At 40.5% G+C, this 16,878-nt stretch overlaps 1 protein-coding gene across 2 annotated transcripts in view; it reads right to left on the reverse strand.

Moving 5' to 3' along the window:
* The window catches only part of TSPAN12 (tetraspanin 12), an 86,115-nt gene that overhangs the window by 25,466 nt on the left and 43,771 nt on the right, over positions 1-16,878 (reverse strand). For both annotated transcript variants that reach the window (XM_089524354.1, XM_089524353.1), the window contains exon 5: positions 3,997-4,071. In XM_089524354.1, coding sequence (XP_089380480.1) covers positions 3,997-4,071 — 75 coding nt within the window. The remainder of the gene's footprint in view (positions 1-3,996; positions 4,072-16,878) is intronic.

Genomic DNA, 16,878 nt, shown 5'->3' on the forward strand with positions numbered 1-16,878 from the left:
GTCATGTTCAAAAATGAAAACAACCTTGCACTTAATATATAGTTTATGTATCATAGGGTTTAACAAATTACCAAAAAGGTACATGTAAAATAATTAATTCTGGACCTCATATTTCTTAGGTTCACAGTAGGTGGGAATTTTGTCTCAGATCAATTTTTAATCACCAAATGTGCAGAATTCAAGTGGATCAGCCCATCCAGTTCATACTAACTAGCTTTGATAGGTTCTGCAGTACTGACTTGGTATACTATCATTTGTTGAATGATGTATTTGAAATTTTGATTCAAATTCCTGATCAGTCGTGAAGCTGAATTCCTAATCAATCATGGGTACATCATTATTTCTCAAATAAAGCTTTCTCCCAGGAATGATGTGAATACAAAATATTATAACTCCACAATGAAGGTTTTGGAGGGAAGGTTGGATCAGCAGGGGATGAGAAATGAATTACCATGACCTGTAAAATTCTTATATAGTAGAATTACAAATGCAAACACATTCTGTTAGCCTGTTTGAAAATACACTGACTCCAAAATGTCCACAAAAGCATGTTCTATTTCTAGACACTGCAGCTGCTGACAGTGCATCAAAAGTGTGTGGATGCCAGAAGGAGGAGGATGGGTAGTTCAGCCCTGAGTTCAACCACTCTTTCACCACCAACCCCTATGACAAAGGACAACATAACTTATGCAACATAACCATGACAGAGGGACAACATAACTTATCCCATCCCTACTATTAGACAAAGTCGGGCATTTTTTCCTCAAGAAGCTGTTAGTAGGAAGCAGCAAAAAGGGGTTCAGAGGCATCACCTGGCCTGGCCTGTGCTGCCTTCATGTGCAGTAGCAGAAGCTGTCCCATCATGAGAGGTGAAGAAACAGAATTATAGAGTTGGAAAAGACAACAAGGACCATCCAGCCCAACCCCCTTCCATGCAGGAATAAACAGTCAAAGCACTCCTGACCTGTTTACAAAGCTGTTTACAAATATCCGAGGAAGGCAGAGTATTCCACTATCAAACATCTTTTATTGTTAGGAACTTCTTCCTAATGTTTAGGTGAAAGATTCAACTGCCAGCCCACTCAGCTTCTCTACATGAAACAAGGGAAGGTGCCATCTTGTTGTTTGCCTCAGGGAGCATAATGTCAGGCCAGCTCTGCTAGAGGGCCAGTATCAGAGATCGGTCTCATCAGGCATCCTATAAGACTTCCAGTCTTACCACAAAACCTCTGAACCTCCTGATCCTGTTGTTCTTACTCCTCTTGTGGCTAATGGTCCACCTACATTCTGCAAGTAGGTAAGCAATGACCAAAGTGACCTGGTGGAGCCGCAACTAGCCGCAACTTCCATTTGCTTTGCAGTCTCTGTCCTCTCCTCTCTCTGACAATGCCCAAAGAGTGGGGGCAAATAGATAGACAGTGGTAACAGAATACCAAGAAGAGGAACCCACCCTGAGAAAGGACCTCTTAAGTCATAGCTCCTTAGTGGAGGGCAGTGAATCTGTTCTGGATTTTAGTAGCAGTTGTTGTGCACCTTCAAGTCATTTCTGACTTATGGCAACCCAAAGGTGATGCTATCATGGGGTTTTCTTGGCAAGATTTGTTCAGAGGAGGTTTGCCATTGCCTTCCTGAGGCTGAAATCATGGGACTTGCCCAAGGTCACCCAGTGGGTTTTATGGCTGAGCCAGGAATCGACTCCTGGTCTCCAGCATCATAGTCCAACACTCAAATCACTACACCACACTGGCTGAAGTCATAGCTCCTTAGTGGGGTGGTGAATCTGCTCTGGCTTTTAGTAAAAACTTAAAAAAGTGTTGTCCACAGAGCTGGGGCTGTTGGGGGCTTGGGGTTCACCATGCTGGATAGTTTCTTTAAAGTTCAGACCAAATGCAGGAATAGATTCACTCCCCCATTAACATGGGGACAACCAGCTGCAGCGAGCCCCACTGCCATACACCCCAAAAACTATGGCAGCAGCACTGCCTACATGAGGAAGTCTTCCCATTTGAGTCTATCCTGCATGTGGACACCATAATGTTTGATCTCCAAAAAGCTCTTCCTCCTCAGATTTCTAGGGGAAGGGCTGATGGGTAAAACGAAGCACACCGAGGCTGCATCTACACTGCAGATTTAATGCAGTTTGACTCTGCTTCAACTGCCATGGCTCAATGCTATGGAATGCTGAGATTTTTCTTGTGAGATACTTAGCCTTCTCTGACAGAGAGCTATAGTGCCAAAACAAACTACAAAACCCTAGATTCTATAGGACTGATCCGTGGTAGTTAAAGATGTGTCAAATTGCATAGTTCTGCAGTGTGGCAACAGTCATAGTTACACTTCCCATTTTGATTCTGACATTTCAACAAATAAATTTAACATAAATAAAATAATAAAATTTTTATTTATACCCCGCCCTTCCAAACGATCAGGGCGGCTTACAAGAGCACCAAAGTGCAAACATCATACAAGGTTAAAAACAGCCAAGACCATAAACATAATAACAATCCTTAAAAACAATAAAAAGCCCCTTGGCCCAACCTCTCGGCCACGAGAGAGGAGGGAGGCCCGTAGGATATTTAGTCGGGGAATGCCTGATTAAATAGGAAGGTTTTAAGACCCTTCCTGAATTGGGCCAGGGTGGTAGATGAGCGGAGCTCCATGGGCAGCGTATTCCAAAGGGCTGGGGCAGCTGTGGAAAAGGATCTTCTGGCAGTAACAGCCAACCTGGCCCCAGGCACCTTCAGGAGTTGCTGCCCAGATGTTCTGAGGGTGCGAGGCGGAATGTACGGGGAGAGGCGGTCCTTCAGGAAATATAACGGCAGTTATATTTGGAATAGTAGCCTCTCACTGGAATCTTCACAGCAAGGGAATGAATTTTGATGAAAACTGTTAGCATGCAATTTCAGACTGAAGACCTGCCAGAAATTCTTTTCCTCCTGGTGCTGAACAAAACACCAAATGAGCTCTCTTTTCTTTTCTTTTTTTAAAAGAAGGGAGGGAAAAAAGAAAAAGAAAACAGCAACAAACACAGTAACATAATTTTTAATATACCTGCTGCTGTAGAGAAGGCCATAGCCTTGGGTATATCTTGGCAGCTCTATGGAAAACTCTGTCACTCTCTTCATAAATATATACCACGTGGAAAATAAGACAGGAGAATTTAACAGCTAATGGAATAACATGTCAGCTTGCTTTCTCCTCAATGATTAAACTATTTTCCCATGCAAGAATTATACCTCTAGCTTGAAAGGGAAAGGTCCCAGATGCCACCTGAAGGCAGACGCTCTTACCAATAGCTGAGGCTATGGAACTGATAATATGTGTTTCACATAACAACAAAAACATTTAAGACCTGGCTGCTAGACTTCACAGCGTATATTATTTCACTGTGCAAATGTCCTGTGCCTTTGATCCAGCTGTGACTAAGGAAGCAATCCTAAAAACAGAAACCTATGAAATACAGTGGGTAAATATGCTCAGGATCCAGACTGTGGAAAGAACTAGTTCCACAATAATGACTCACTTAAATTTAATTCCTTTTTGAAATAAATAATTTTAACTCAGTGAGGGATAATTTCACTCCTTTTGCAGTGCCCATTTCAGTAACTCTTATAGCCACAGGATTCATGTGGTGTGTGACCTTGCCAAAGCAGGAGCTATACAAGGTGCTGAACATATGTTGAAAATAGGTTCAAGACCTTAGATACCCTTTTTAAAGTTCAAACTAAAACAAAGGGGAGATCACCACCCCACAAGACAACTTGTTTTTCAACTGTTTTCAAGAAAGTATTTTAGTAACTTTTCAATAACTAGAAAGATCTACTTTTAATAAACTGAAACTGTAATGGTGACTGACTGAATGTTGAGCTTCAGATTGACAACTAGTTATTTTTTTCAAAGTAATTTTTAAAATTTTTATAGGATTACTCTGTATGAACTTCTAAGCAGTCGCAAAAAGTTTTGCATCCTAATCAAAACAAAGATTTCCTCACTTACTGTAACTTCCTGCTCGTAGGTCCAAACACCACAGGCCAACTCAACGCAGAATATCACAAGCAAGCTTCCAAAATACTGTAAAACACAAAGGAATATTTCTCATCATTTTTTACTAAAATGATCCCTAGAAGCAACCACAAGAAAACAATCATATTCTATTTTCTTTTAATGTATAAAAACATGAAATTTTGCCTTCTTGATTTTTAAAAATGTAGCTATAACTGAATTTAAAAAAAAAAAACAGTGAAATTTGGATTATTTTAACAATGGAATAATACATTAGAAAATGTGTGGTATTTCAGGGCAAAGGTTGGCAGAAAACAGACTGCAACTTACTGGCAGATCGATGGATGATTTGCAGCAAACCAACAAATGCTTCAGATCATTTAATAATAGCAATAAAATGACAAGCCCTCCCTTTATATCAGTAAAATTAAGAAGGTTTTGAAGAACCAGGAGTGAATTTTGTATAGAATTACTATCAATTCAGGTCACTGCTCTAGACCGCAGAACAAAATCCTAAACTCATAATTGCTCAATTATAAACATACATCTTTTGCATAATCCTTTGGATGGTAGATCTTGCTATTTAAATAAAGCAGATGCCATGAGCCCCAAACCTGATCACTAGTGTTTCAGAGACCTTAAATTTTATAAATGGAAGTAAGATTTTTTATTGTGCATACATTTTATTGTGCTTGGGAGAGAATGAGCAAGCAATGGTTACTATCACAAGAAGGGGGGAAGAGTCTAACCCTTTCCATCATACAGTTCACCAGATGAAAATCCACTCCAAAACTGCTATTTGGATTGGACTTTCCTTTCCATGCAAAGAGCAACTGGGGGAGAATTCTTGATATCATATCACCCTCCTGTGATCCTTCTTGGGGGCCCCACCCATAGCTGCTATTTATCATAACACAAAATATACAACTTAAATTCACTCACACAATTCATGGCACTCTCATGGATACCATACAAGAATGTGAAAACTTCTTCAACAAAATGAATTAATTGTCAAGGAAATTAGTAAAACACTGTAAGGTTTTCCAGATGAAATGAAGCCAAAGAAGACAGACTTTTATGTTATAAAATGACCGTGTTCAGGAAGGGTTCACATTTGTTGTTGTGTGCCTTCAAGTTGTTTCTGACTTATGGTGACTCTATCACGGGGTTTGTTTTTTTTTGGTACGTTTCTTCAGATATGGTTTGTGTTTGCCATCCTCTGAAGCTGAGAGTGTGTGACTTGCCCAAGGTCATCCATTGGGTTTCCATGGCCGAGCTGTGATTCAAAACGAAGCTGTCTCTGAGGGCACGTGGAGACAGTTAAAGGCATGGGAGGGTGGGGGAAGAGGAAGAACAAGTGTGCGCCTGTTCCTCCCTCCCATGCCTTTAACTGTCTATGGGGAAGTCCCACTCCCTGAAGTCCTACACCCTAGAAGTCCCACCACCTCCTGGCATCGGGTGACACCTGTTTCAGGAACGCCATTGAGTTTTGCACTCAGTCTCTGAAAGGTTACCATCAGTGCCTTAGGTGTTTCGGTTCATGCCTGACTCCTCTACTTTGTTATCCTACAATCTGTAAAATCGCTGCATATCCCATCATTGTACCCCAGCCTGTCCTTAAATTTATGACCAATTGTATGGAGAGTTGCATGGAACCAAACCTTCTGAAACTTGACAAGCTTAGATGCATCCAAAGATGTTCCAAGAATCTACTGTTAAGGTATGTTAACCAAGCCATGATCAAAGCTACTTCCCGAATTGCAGCAATACTTGCTGCCAAGAGGGTAGTTTTCATGAATAAGGATAAAAGCAGAACCAGGAATGAGCAGATGGCACTATGAGTTCTATATATTGTATAGCATGTTACATAACTAGGGCTGTTCACTTCCAAGTAATACTTTCATGATCAAGTTGCAAGGCAATTATTCATTATCCAGCAGTTTAAGGTTAGCCCACAGTTCTACAGTTACACACAAATATCTTGGGATGCTAGCCACTAGGTTGCAAACTGTATACTCTATGAAGAATATTATTAACAATTTCACATTCAGATGGCACATCTGAGTGTTCACAGCATTTCACATGCATTACTTCAGTAAATGTACAAGAAGCCTGTAATACGACCAATGCTATTCAGATCACAAATGGAAGATATGAGAGAAGATGGCTCATTTAAGACCACCTAGAGAGTTAATCATGAAGGCGAAATTTAAACCAGCTTTGGTGCTCACAGTTCACATTCAGAGCCTAGGTGCTAAACCTACTATTACAAATATGAATTTAAAAATGTGAGATGCATTGCTTTCTTATTTTTATCACTCCTTATTGCTCCTAAGCATATGAAGTTGTTGTTTGTAGCAATGCTAATGTTAAAGACCACATTCCACTATGAAGAACCATAACCCATATTTAGGGCTACCATGCTACATAGAGTTAATCAAAAATAATCCCCTTGGAACATAGTGAAAATTCCTTTCAAGTAAACATGCATAGGATAGAGCTGTAAAACCTGAATAGTAACTTGTATTGATGGTGAGACCATTACTTTTAGGCACTTTCCTAAATTCACTGTGCCAAACCGTATTTTCATTCACTCTTAAATTAGGTTCTCTGTTACATTAAGTTCTTCTCGGCACTGCAAAATACAAGTTTGGTTAGCCAACATTTTCTGGGCTGGCATATTTAGCAGAACAGAGTGCAGTTTTGGCCAGAAGCAGATTTGAGTCTAAGAAGTCAAGTTCATGCCAAAACAACCTACAAGAGGATAAAGAAAGAGGACAGATGGCTTTATTATTAAACCTAGGTAGTTGTCTCAGGTGGCAGAAGAGGGTTATGTGCCCGACTATCTATTCTTCATCCATCTTTGGTGTGGCAAAAGACACTATCACAACAAAGGTAAGGAAGAAGGATTCAATGGGCAGTCTCATTAGCTTTTCCAAGGATGTAAAGTACAGTGGGCCCTTCTCTTATGCATAAGCTTGAGCCCCATTACTTCTTCTGAGGTGTGCAAGGCTTTTTTCTAGAGCAGCTTCCAGCATATGCTGGAAGCCGCATATGGTGTGCCCGCGTATGAAACAGGTGCACTATATATTCACAAATGTTCTCATCCTTGATGAGAAAGGGTGTCTGGACATGTCTCAATATGTTCTTAGAATTTTTGTGCATTCATATTTGGCTTCTCTGGCATAAAAGAAGAGCAGTTTGTGCAAACTCCCAAATTTCCAGGCAGGATATAAATTCAATAAATAAGTAAGGAGGTTATGAGATGGGGAGAAGGAGAAAGAAAAACAGCACAATCCCAGCTAAATTGCATGATCCAGGACTTACACCAGGAAGAACTAAGAATGCTCCAACAACAAACCATTCATGGAAAAATCTCGTGAATGGCTTCTCAGTGTGATTGAAGTACAACTGCGAGAGTGCGAAAGTTAATTGCACTTCATTCGCGCTACTGTGGAAGCAACAAAGGATACTCAGAATCCACTGTGGTGGAGGTAATCCGTTATCCTTGCCAAGATCAGTTTTGCAGTGGATTTCAGTCTTAATTTGAGGTACGGGGCACAATTTTGTTTACACTGGATTAAATCAATGTGGTGAAGTAATAAATTTTATTTTGTTGTCTTTTATTCAGTGTGGGACGGAAACATGATTTCAAGACATGGGCAAACCAATCAATCCTAATATACTAACAATACATTCACGGATGTGTGAGAAATGTTGTCGTGATATTATATGTAATGTCACCATAAGTAAGTGATTGTGTGACTCTGCGAAAATATCGAGCTCTATAGAGCTACTGTTCCATTAGCTTTCATTACCAAAACGCCTTCTTCCACAGACAAGTAAAGTCTTTTTTTATTATTTAAACTGGCTTTGAGTTGTGCAGAAGGGTCTTGTAATGAGGGCTTATTCTCATTGGTATGGCTTTAAATGCTTTAATACTGTTTTACATGAGTATTGTTTTAATAGGACAGATTTTTTTAAAAATGTTTTTATTATTATCATTTTTAGGTGCACTTTGTTTTAATTTATGCTGTGAGCCATCATGGGGCTCGTGTTGGGTGAAAGATGGGATATAAAATTAAATTAATAACCATTTTCCTTTATTCTTTTTTTAAAAAAATAAAGCCTTTACAATAAATCAGGAAGCTAAACTCCAGCCAACCAGTTTCTTGAAATTTCCCTGGAATGCTGTTTAGGTGATCATACAACTTTGTTTTAAGGGACTCAAATGGAATTATTATTATTAATAATAATGAGAAATAATGAGAAAAAGGAAGGAAAAGGGGATAGCCGTTTTCCCCAACACACAGAACCCTTGCAATATTTTAAACAAAACATAATTGGATCACATATTTGAGAACAGAGTAGGCCCTCCATATCCATGGACTTGCCATCTATGGATTCCAGCATCCATGGATGGCAAGCCCGTGGGGGGCCAGAGGAGGAGGCGGGGGAGGAAGGAAAAGATGGTAGTGGCGAAGGGGAGGAAGGAGGAAGATCTGGGAGGAAGGAAAGTCAGAGAGCTCTCAGGGGGGTGCTCTGGGGGCCAGGTCATCCCCCCCCTTAAGCCTACCTTGCCTTCTTCTCCTCTTCCTCCCGCTCTTTGTCCTTTTCATGCGGCCCGGTAGGTATGGCAAGGCCTGGAGGGTCAGGAAGCAGAGTGGGAGAGCCTTGGTGGGCCCGGAACTGATAGGGACCATGAGGTCATCCAACTGGGCCCACGAACCTCCCCCCGGGAAATGGCACTCTGGTGCACCACCTCGGACCTTCCTTCCTCCAAGGTCTTCTAGCCCCATGAGAAGCCCACTTCAGGCCTGGACAAGCATCTCCAGCTCCATCCATCCCTCTGCCCATAGGGCTTCCTCCTTCCTGTGGCATGTGACCAATGGGGCAGTTGGAGGTGCTTGTCCAGGCCTGATGGGGCGGTGGAAACTGCAAGCCTTAGGCCTCCCTTGGGGCTAGAAGACCTGGAATGAAGGTCTGAGGTGGTGCTCCGGTTTCACCTCCCAGGGGGAGGATCTGGGGCCCAGGCGGATGACCTCATGGTCCCTTTTGGCTCCAGCCCTGCTAAGGCTCCGCCACTCTGCTTCCTGACCCTCCAGGCCTCACCATGCCCACTGGGCCATAGGAAGAGGACGAAGAGTTGAAGGAGGAGGAGAGGAAGGTGAGATAGGCTTTGGGTGGCTGGGGAGCAAAATGCCATTGTCCCCAATGAGGTCAATGGGACTAGAGCATCTACAGATTTTGGCATCTGCAGGGGATCCACAACGGATTCCCCGCCGTTACCAAGGGCTCACTGTATAAGGCTGTCTCCAAAGGTAATCCAGGAAGCCCTGTTGGCGCAGTGGTTAAATGCCGGTACTGTAGTCACTCACAGTCACAAGGTTGTGAATTTGATTCCAGTCAGGGGCTCCAAGATCAACTCAGCCTGGCATCCTTCCGAGGTCACTGAAACGAGTACCCAGCTTGTTGGAGGCAACTAGCTTAAATGTTGTAAATTGCTTAGAGACTGCTTAGTTCAGTATGAAGCAGTATATAAATGTAGCTGCTATTGCTATTACTATTCAGTAGCAGTGTGCAAAAGCCAAGCTTCCTGAGAGAATTTAAACTTCAAAAAAAAAATCCCCCAAAACCCCAACAAAATTACATTTAAAAGCCTTAGATTGCCTTGTATTACTATAGTTTTAAATGTTTTCTTACTTTAAAGTCTTGTGGTGACAGAACTGTGGTCTGAACTTAAAATGTCAGATTTATAACTTGCTGAGTGAATAAAAAGTTCTGATGGAGTGTCTTTTGCCATCTCTAAATATAGCACAGCCAATGTGCATTCAGGTGAGTGAAGAATCCATGTTGGTGTTTCTGAAGGACAGTTGAAACAAGATTCCTGAGCACAAAAGATAACACACAAATTCTACTCTTTGTTGTTGATATGTACTGTAATATAAGAGACAAGAAAAAGGGTAGAAATGAAAGTGTATATTGTGTGCATGTACGTATGTCTCTGTGATAACAACTAGATTAACAACTGTTACACTACTAGTGAATGATGCCCAAATTCATTTGTTTTCTCTTGCTGCTAAGAAGGATAGTATCAATATCATGACTAGTTTTTCCTTTACTTCATAATTTCAAAACTTTTCACATTGCCATTTTGACAAAACTGTTCCATATTTCAAATCTCTACTTCAGAGATAGGAACTGTGCATCCTTCTGGGTGGTGATGAACTGCAGCTCCCAGCATTCCTCATCACTGGCTATCTTGGCTTGGGCTGATGGGAGCTGCAATCCAACAGCAGCTATAAGGACGCACAATTTGCACCCTTGATCTACTTATTATCAAAAGTGAAATGTCATAAAGTCAGTCACCACTGCATTTTTGAATGTACAATAATTTGTACAATATTGCTTAGAAAACAAAATGTGATCAAACCCTTAGGCTTAATATATGCTAAAACTATCCTCATCTCTTTCTCAGGATAATATTCAAGTAGTGAAACTGTCACCCTGCTATGGTAATTTGTACTCTGAATTAGCCTTGATTGTCTATAACACTGCTCTCAAGTTGATGGGCACAAATTTGATATTAGTCCCTAACACCTCAAGGAAAAAAAACACCAGTTCCCACACCAGATAGCCTGGGAAGTCCTGTTACCAGGCCCGGGGAAACTACAGCCATCTAGGGCTGCATCTGCATTACAGAAATACAGTCGCCCCTTCCAATTCATTGGGGATCCGTTCCAGACCACACACACACACACACACACAGGAAAAACAGCCAATATTGAAGTCCCATTGATTTCAATGGCCACGTGCTCCCACATGCAAATGCATGCACAATTTTGTTCCCTCCCTGCTTACCATCCGTGAGTAATCAAGACCACAGATCCCAAGTCCGTGAACAGGGAGGAACGACTGTAATGCAGTTTGAAGCCATTTTAACTGCCATGAATCAATGCTATGGAATTATGGGATTTGTAGAAAGTATCTTGGAGCAAGTACTATCAACAATGGTGAAATGATGACAGCTCTCCAGAGATTCAGGCAGACTTCCTTCCTATCCTTAACTTGATGGACTAACTAAGCTTTGCCTTTTGCCACGCTACTCAGAGAAGAGGATGGTGTCTTTTTAAATAAGAATTAAAGCACAGTACTTACACTGACCTGTGGATAAGTCAACCCAGATTTTGGGGTTCAGTTCTTTGACTAAAATTTCTAGACTGATACATGAGTATATACAGTAAAATACCATTTGGTAGCCATTCTCTGTCTTTCAATTTTGAAACAATATTTTTCAGAGAAACATTATATACTGTACATTGCTCCCTATTAAGGGCAAATACAGGTGGGAAGACATTGTGCTCTGCATACAACAAAGTTGGAAATCCCTTTATAGCTGGAAGAACTTCAGATTTTTATTGGTCCTTGCAGACTTAATTACTCTGCTGCAAGATACCTTCCCATTTCAAAGGGGAGAAAGATGACCAAACCAGGTGGTTCTGGGTGTTAGGATTTCTGCAATAATAATTCCTCTCTAATAATTCTTCTCTAATAAAGCACCATTGGTATTAATGAGACACTAATGACACAGTGACTTCAAAATGTGTTCCTAGAACCTGCTCTGAGCACAGGTGAGATAGATGTATTGTAAGTTATATCATTATTAGGCGTACTTTTTAAAGAAGTATTATTCACTCTCACATGTTCCATAACCAGGAAGACATAATATAAAGCAGGTAGTTATAAGAAAAGACAAGAGCTGAATCCATGTAATTAAATTTGTGCTTCTGCACACTTGTCTCCTCCCTTCCCATCTGGAAGATGGTTTGTTATCATAGCTTCAAATGTTTCATAAATTTCATAAAAGCCCAGGGTTTGCTACCCAGAAGTGTTGGGAGGGAGGGCATAAACCACTACCTCAGAGAACAATGTGATTCATACACTGCAAAAATAAGATTTTCCTTCTACTTTTTACTTTTAAATTTTAAAGATAGCAAAAGACCCATGAGTATAACCCTGAAGACTGTCAAATCTCTCTCCTGATTTTGAAGACTTGAGACCATGTGACCTGGAGGTCATCAACCAAACCTCTTTCGCGGACTACAATTCTCAAAATTGCCCACTGGGCATGGATGCTATTCATGCTGACTTAGGATTTCGGGGATCCCTAGCCCAATAAAGTAATTTCCCCTTCTTCTACCCATTGCTCTACACACACACCCTCCTTTTGCAAGTCAAGTCATCAAAGTTGGAAAAGAGAAGGGCAAGGAGTAAAGAGGTTATTCCAAGGGTAAGCAGCTGCAGAAAGGAACCTTGAGGGAAACTCAAAAGGCTGGCATATATGGTATGCAAAACAAATGCCAAGCAATACTATGGCAGTTATGTGCAGCATTTCCCATTGGCAAGAAGCTTTCTTTTGGGAAACAAACAACACAGACATCTGTCTGTACCCTAGGAAACATCGTGAAGCTCTCAGCAGATTGCTTGTCTTCCAGATGAAACATGGAAGAAAAAGTCCAGGAAAGTTCTCCTTCAGTAGCCTGAGATTACTCTTGCTCTGCCTGTAGTTAAAGCGTAATAAAGCATTGGGTGGTAACACTAACTTACATCTGAAAAGCCCTATTTTAGAATGTGATTAATTTTTTAAACAACAGCCTGCCAGAAAATAATGGAAATTTAAATCCTCAAGCTATGCTTCTTTCAGTTTACCCTTCCCAAAATCCTGGAGTGCCAGAGGAAACTCAGTGTTCCCTTCTGCTGCCCACAGACGGGTGTTTCCTCAGCTTGGAAAACAAATTATTTCAGAAATGGATTGAATGTCATCAAGCCCTTCTTAAAAATAAATATACTCCACAACAGATAAGGTCACCATGAAACTGCAGACTTGGGTCAACAACGGAAAATATCACTGTTGACTTGTGTGAAAGCAAGGCTGAACCGAATGGCTCCCTCATTCTGAGGTTGTTTGCCAATATGTTCAGTTTGCGATACATAGCTATTGAGTGACTTTTTCATTTCGAGTCCCAAACTCTCTACAATCTTCTTCTCAGCCCTTCCCGAACAGTATAGCACTACTCTACATGTTTGCCAGAATATAAGCACTGGCTATATTTCATTCACAACTTATCATCTCCAAGATAATACATTTCAAGTGTTTAATCAATTTATTCCTCCATGATTGAGTACAAATAAATATACTTCACAACAGATACAGCATGCAGTAAAATTAGGAATGATGTCATACCTTTCCAAGCAAAGAAACTACAGTCCTATACAGAAGATAAAATTGCCTCATGTCTAGAATCTTCTAGAACACAGCTAGGTAAATAGCAGTGTTTGACAGCTACCATTATTCCCTCCAAGTGATTCTCGAGGGCCTCGTCCGATCCCTGCCCCCCCCTTTTTTTATTGTGTTTTTAATAGCTATTTTAATTGGGACATAATGTTGTGAATGTGGATATTTTAATGTGTTGTGAGCCACTTTGATTGTCTTGTCACAGAAAAGCGAGATAAAAATAAAAGTTTTTATTTATTATTATTGGTACTCCCCAAAAAGATGAAGAGGCCAAAAACTGCCCCTATCTGGCCAATATCAGTCTACATCCTCTGAGGTATTGGCCATCTGGCTTCTTGCCTTGTTAAGCCTGTAGGGTTGTTTTTCAAAACAATGAAACTACGTGTGAAAGGGATCTAGGAGTCCAAGTAGACCACAAGTTGAACATGAGTCAACAGTGTGATGTGGCAGCTAACAAGGCCAATGCGATTTTAGGCTGCATCAATAGAAGTATAGTGTCTAGATCCAGGGAAGTCATAGTGCCACTCTATTCTGCTCTGGTCAGGCCCCACCTGGAATACTGATTCCAGTTCTGGGCACCACAATTAAAAAAGGACATTGAGAAACTGGAGCATGTCCAAAGGAGAGTGACTAATATGGTGAAAGGTCTGGAAACCATGCCCTATGAGGAACGACTTAGGGAGCTGGGGATGTTTAGCCTGGAGAAGAGAAGGTTAAGAGGTGATATGATAGCCCTGTTTAAATATTTGAAGAGATGTCATATTGAGGAGGGAGCAAGCTTGTTTTCTGCTACTCCAGAGACTAGGACCCGGAGCAATGGATGCAAGCTCCAGGAAAAGAGATTCCACCTCAACATTAGGAGGAACTTCCTGACAGTAAGGGCTGTTTGACAGTGGAACAAACTCCCTTGAAGTGTAGTGGAGTCTCCTTCCTTAGAGGTCTTCAAACAGAGGATGGATGGCTATATGTCAGGGATGCTTTGATTGTGATTTCCTGCATGGCAGGGGGTTGGACTGGATGGCCCTTGTGGACTCTTCCAATTCTATGATTCTATGATTCTATAAGAAGTGAATGGACAGAAAAATTGTCCATGTATCCCATGGTCTGCAGTTTGTCCACTCTATTCTAGCACAGTACATTATCTAGATAGGAGTATATATGGATATGCATGCACACACATATCCTAAAGATACCCCTCTGTTTATATTGTGCCTGTGTATGTTGCGTGCCTTAAAGTTGCTTCCAACTTATGGTGCCTAAGGCAAAATCATGGGGTTTTCTTGGCAAGATTTGTTCACAGGAGGTTTGGTATTCCTTCCACTGAGGCTGAGAGTGACTTGCCCAAGGTCACCCAGTGGGTTTCATGGCCAAGCAAGGAATTGAACCCTGGTCCCCAGAGTCATAGTCTGACACTCAAACCACTATGCAACACCACACTGACGTTTCCTTTGCTTGTAAACAAAGTAAAGAAACTGATGGCCTGTTGGGCAGTTCAGCATGTGAACACACACTCCCAGCAACTTCCCATAGGAAGTTCTTCAGGAATAGTACTTTCTGATAGGGCTAGATTAAGAAATACTGATGACCAAAGTTATATCAAGAGGCCTGTGGTGGTAGAGATGATATGAGGGAGAAAGGTGCCCGTTGTAGGTGTGATTTGTAGTCACATAAATTCTAGGTAAGTTCATGGCTTGTGTGACCAAACATTAAGTGTTGCTAACTAAGTTTTACTAGAAGCTCTTCTAGCTGATTAAATTGAAAATTTCATTCAAAATGAAACTCCAGTAGTACTACAGAAATTGCTTTTCGTTACACATTTACAGTTCTCTTTTAGTAACATTTTCATATAATCCGCCCCTTACACTTAGGTCCTCTGGGAGGAATTTATTACAGCCCTTAAAGACCAGGTTGACGGCGACCTCCCAGAGGACATTCTCTTCAGCCGCTCCCAACTTATGGAACGGCCTGCCGGATGAGATCCGTCAAATTACCAATCTAGAGAGCTTTAAAAAGGCCGTTAAGACGGATCTCTTCCGGCAAGCCTTCCTGGAATAAAATGCTCGGCCACAAATAAGACTTCCCATCCAGTGAACTCTGCCCGTGATGATTTCTATTTAGCTTAGTCGGTTTTAATATGTAGTTTTTAATCTTACATTGTTTAATCTTGTTTTAAGTGGGGACATTATGTATATATGGATGTATTTTAACCTGTGGTACGCCGCTTTGATTGCCTGGCAAAAAGCGGGATAGAAATAAAAAAAATATTTATTATTTATTTATTATTATTTTAAAGACTTTTTTAAAAATGGTAATCTTGTACCATGAAACATTTCCAACTAAGATGTAAGACATCATGTGTGACACCAGTAGTTTTCTTCAGATGCAAAAGGGACTATCAGGATTTGGAAAATAATAGCAATTGTAGTAGTTTAAGAATTATTGACATATGAAATTCACAACACATGTGCACACACATATATATTTATCAACCCTGATTAAACCTTGGATAAGGTGGCTTCCTGAGATGCTTGCATCTCCCTACAGGTGCTTCCTTTAAACAGAGCCAAGGCAGCAAAATCATGATTAACACTTAAATGTTATACCTGTTTTTAGCCACAGCTGTGATAGGTAATAGTCTATCAAACTGACTGGTTGGTATAAACTGAAGAAAGCCCAATTCAATTTGGAATGAAATCACATCATGAAAATTGGAATCTCTCCTTTAATTCTCTTACTCCATCAGAAAGTTTTCACTGTTCAGTTTCAAAGCAAAATAGGAAGAGCTGCAGAAATAAAATAATTTTAAAACAACTGCATAATAACTATGCATCTTTACCCATATGCCAGAATTACTTTTTTATATAGGGCTTTCTGGACTGAAAGTTCAACACTTTCTACTAATAGACTGCAAAGAGATACATTTCATCTAGCTAAGAAAAAAGGCACAGGACTTTAAACGTCATACTATGTATTCTGAAAACAACTCCAAATGGTAAATTTTGTATTCTCTTCCTGCCTAAACATTTGGAATCAACCACCCAAACAAACAAAGAGCTGATGAAAGGCCTGGAATCCAGAAGGGATGAATTCCAGTTGCTTGTCATGTCTGGTTCTCTGCAGACCATAATGCTAAATATTCATCAGTTGCTTGTGTATCCTCCACTCATACAATGGACCACTGAATGATATATCAAAATATTTCTACTAAGTAAACAATCAAAATCCAGTGTCAATATTAGTACAAGGTAATGGAACAGCTGCTGTGCTGGTGTTATGATTGCATTCCTTTACACTAGGCATACTTTAAAATAAAAAAAAGAATAAAAAGGTGCAGATGTCTAGCTTTTTCAGATGACTAAAGGAATATACATACTATTGAAATGGTACTCTCTTTTATTTTTGCCTGAAAGGGATGTGAAAATATGTCTGTTTCATTTTTGCTGTATTTCTCATAATTCCACCAGCATTCTTGTTCTGTTGATGTTCTTTATTGAATAAATCTTTTTGTTTCATGCATGGAAAGTCATGAGTATTTTGTTATATGTCTTTCCTAACACATTCAGTTTTATGCATTTTTCCTT

This window comes from Sceloporus occidentalis, unplaced genomic scaffold, assembly GCF_023333645.1.
Source record: "Sceloporus occidentalis isolate IW3139 unplaced genomic scaffold, rSceOcc1.0.p SCAF_5, whole genome shotgun sequence".
Lineage (NCBI taxonomy): Eukaryota > Metazoa > Chordata > Lepidosauria > Squamata > Phrynosomatidae > Sceloporus > Sceloporus occidentalis.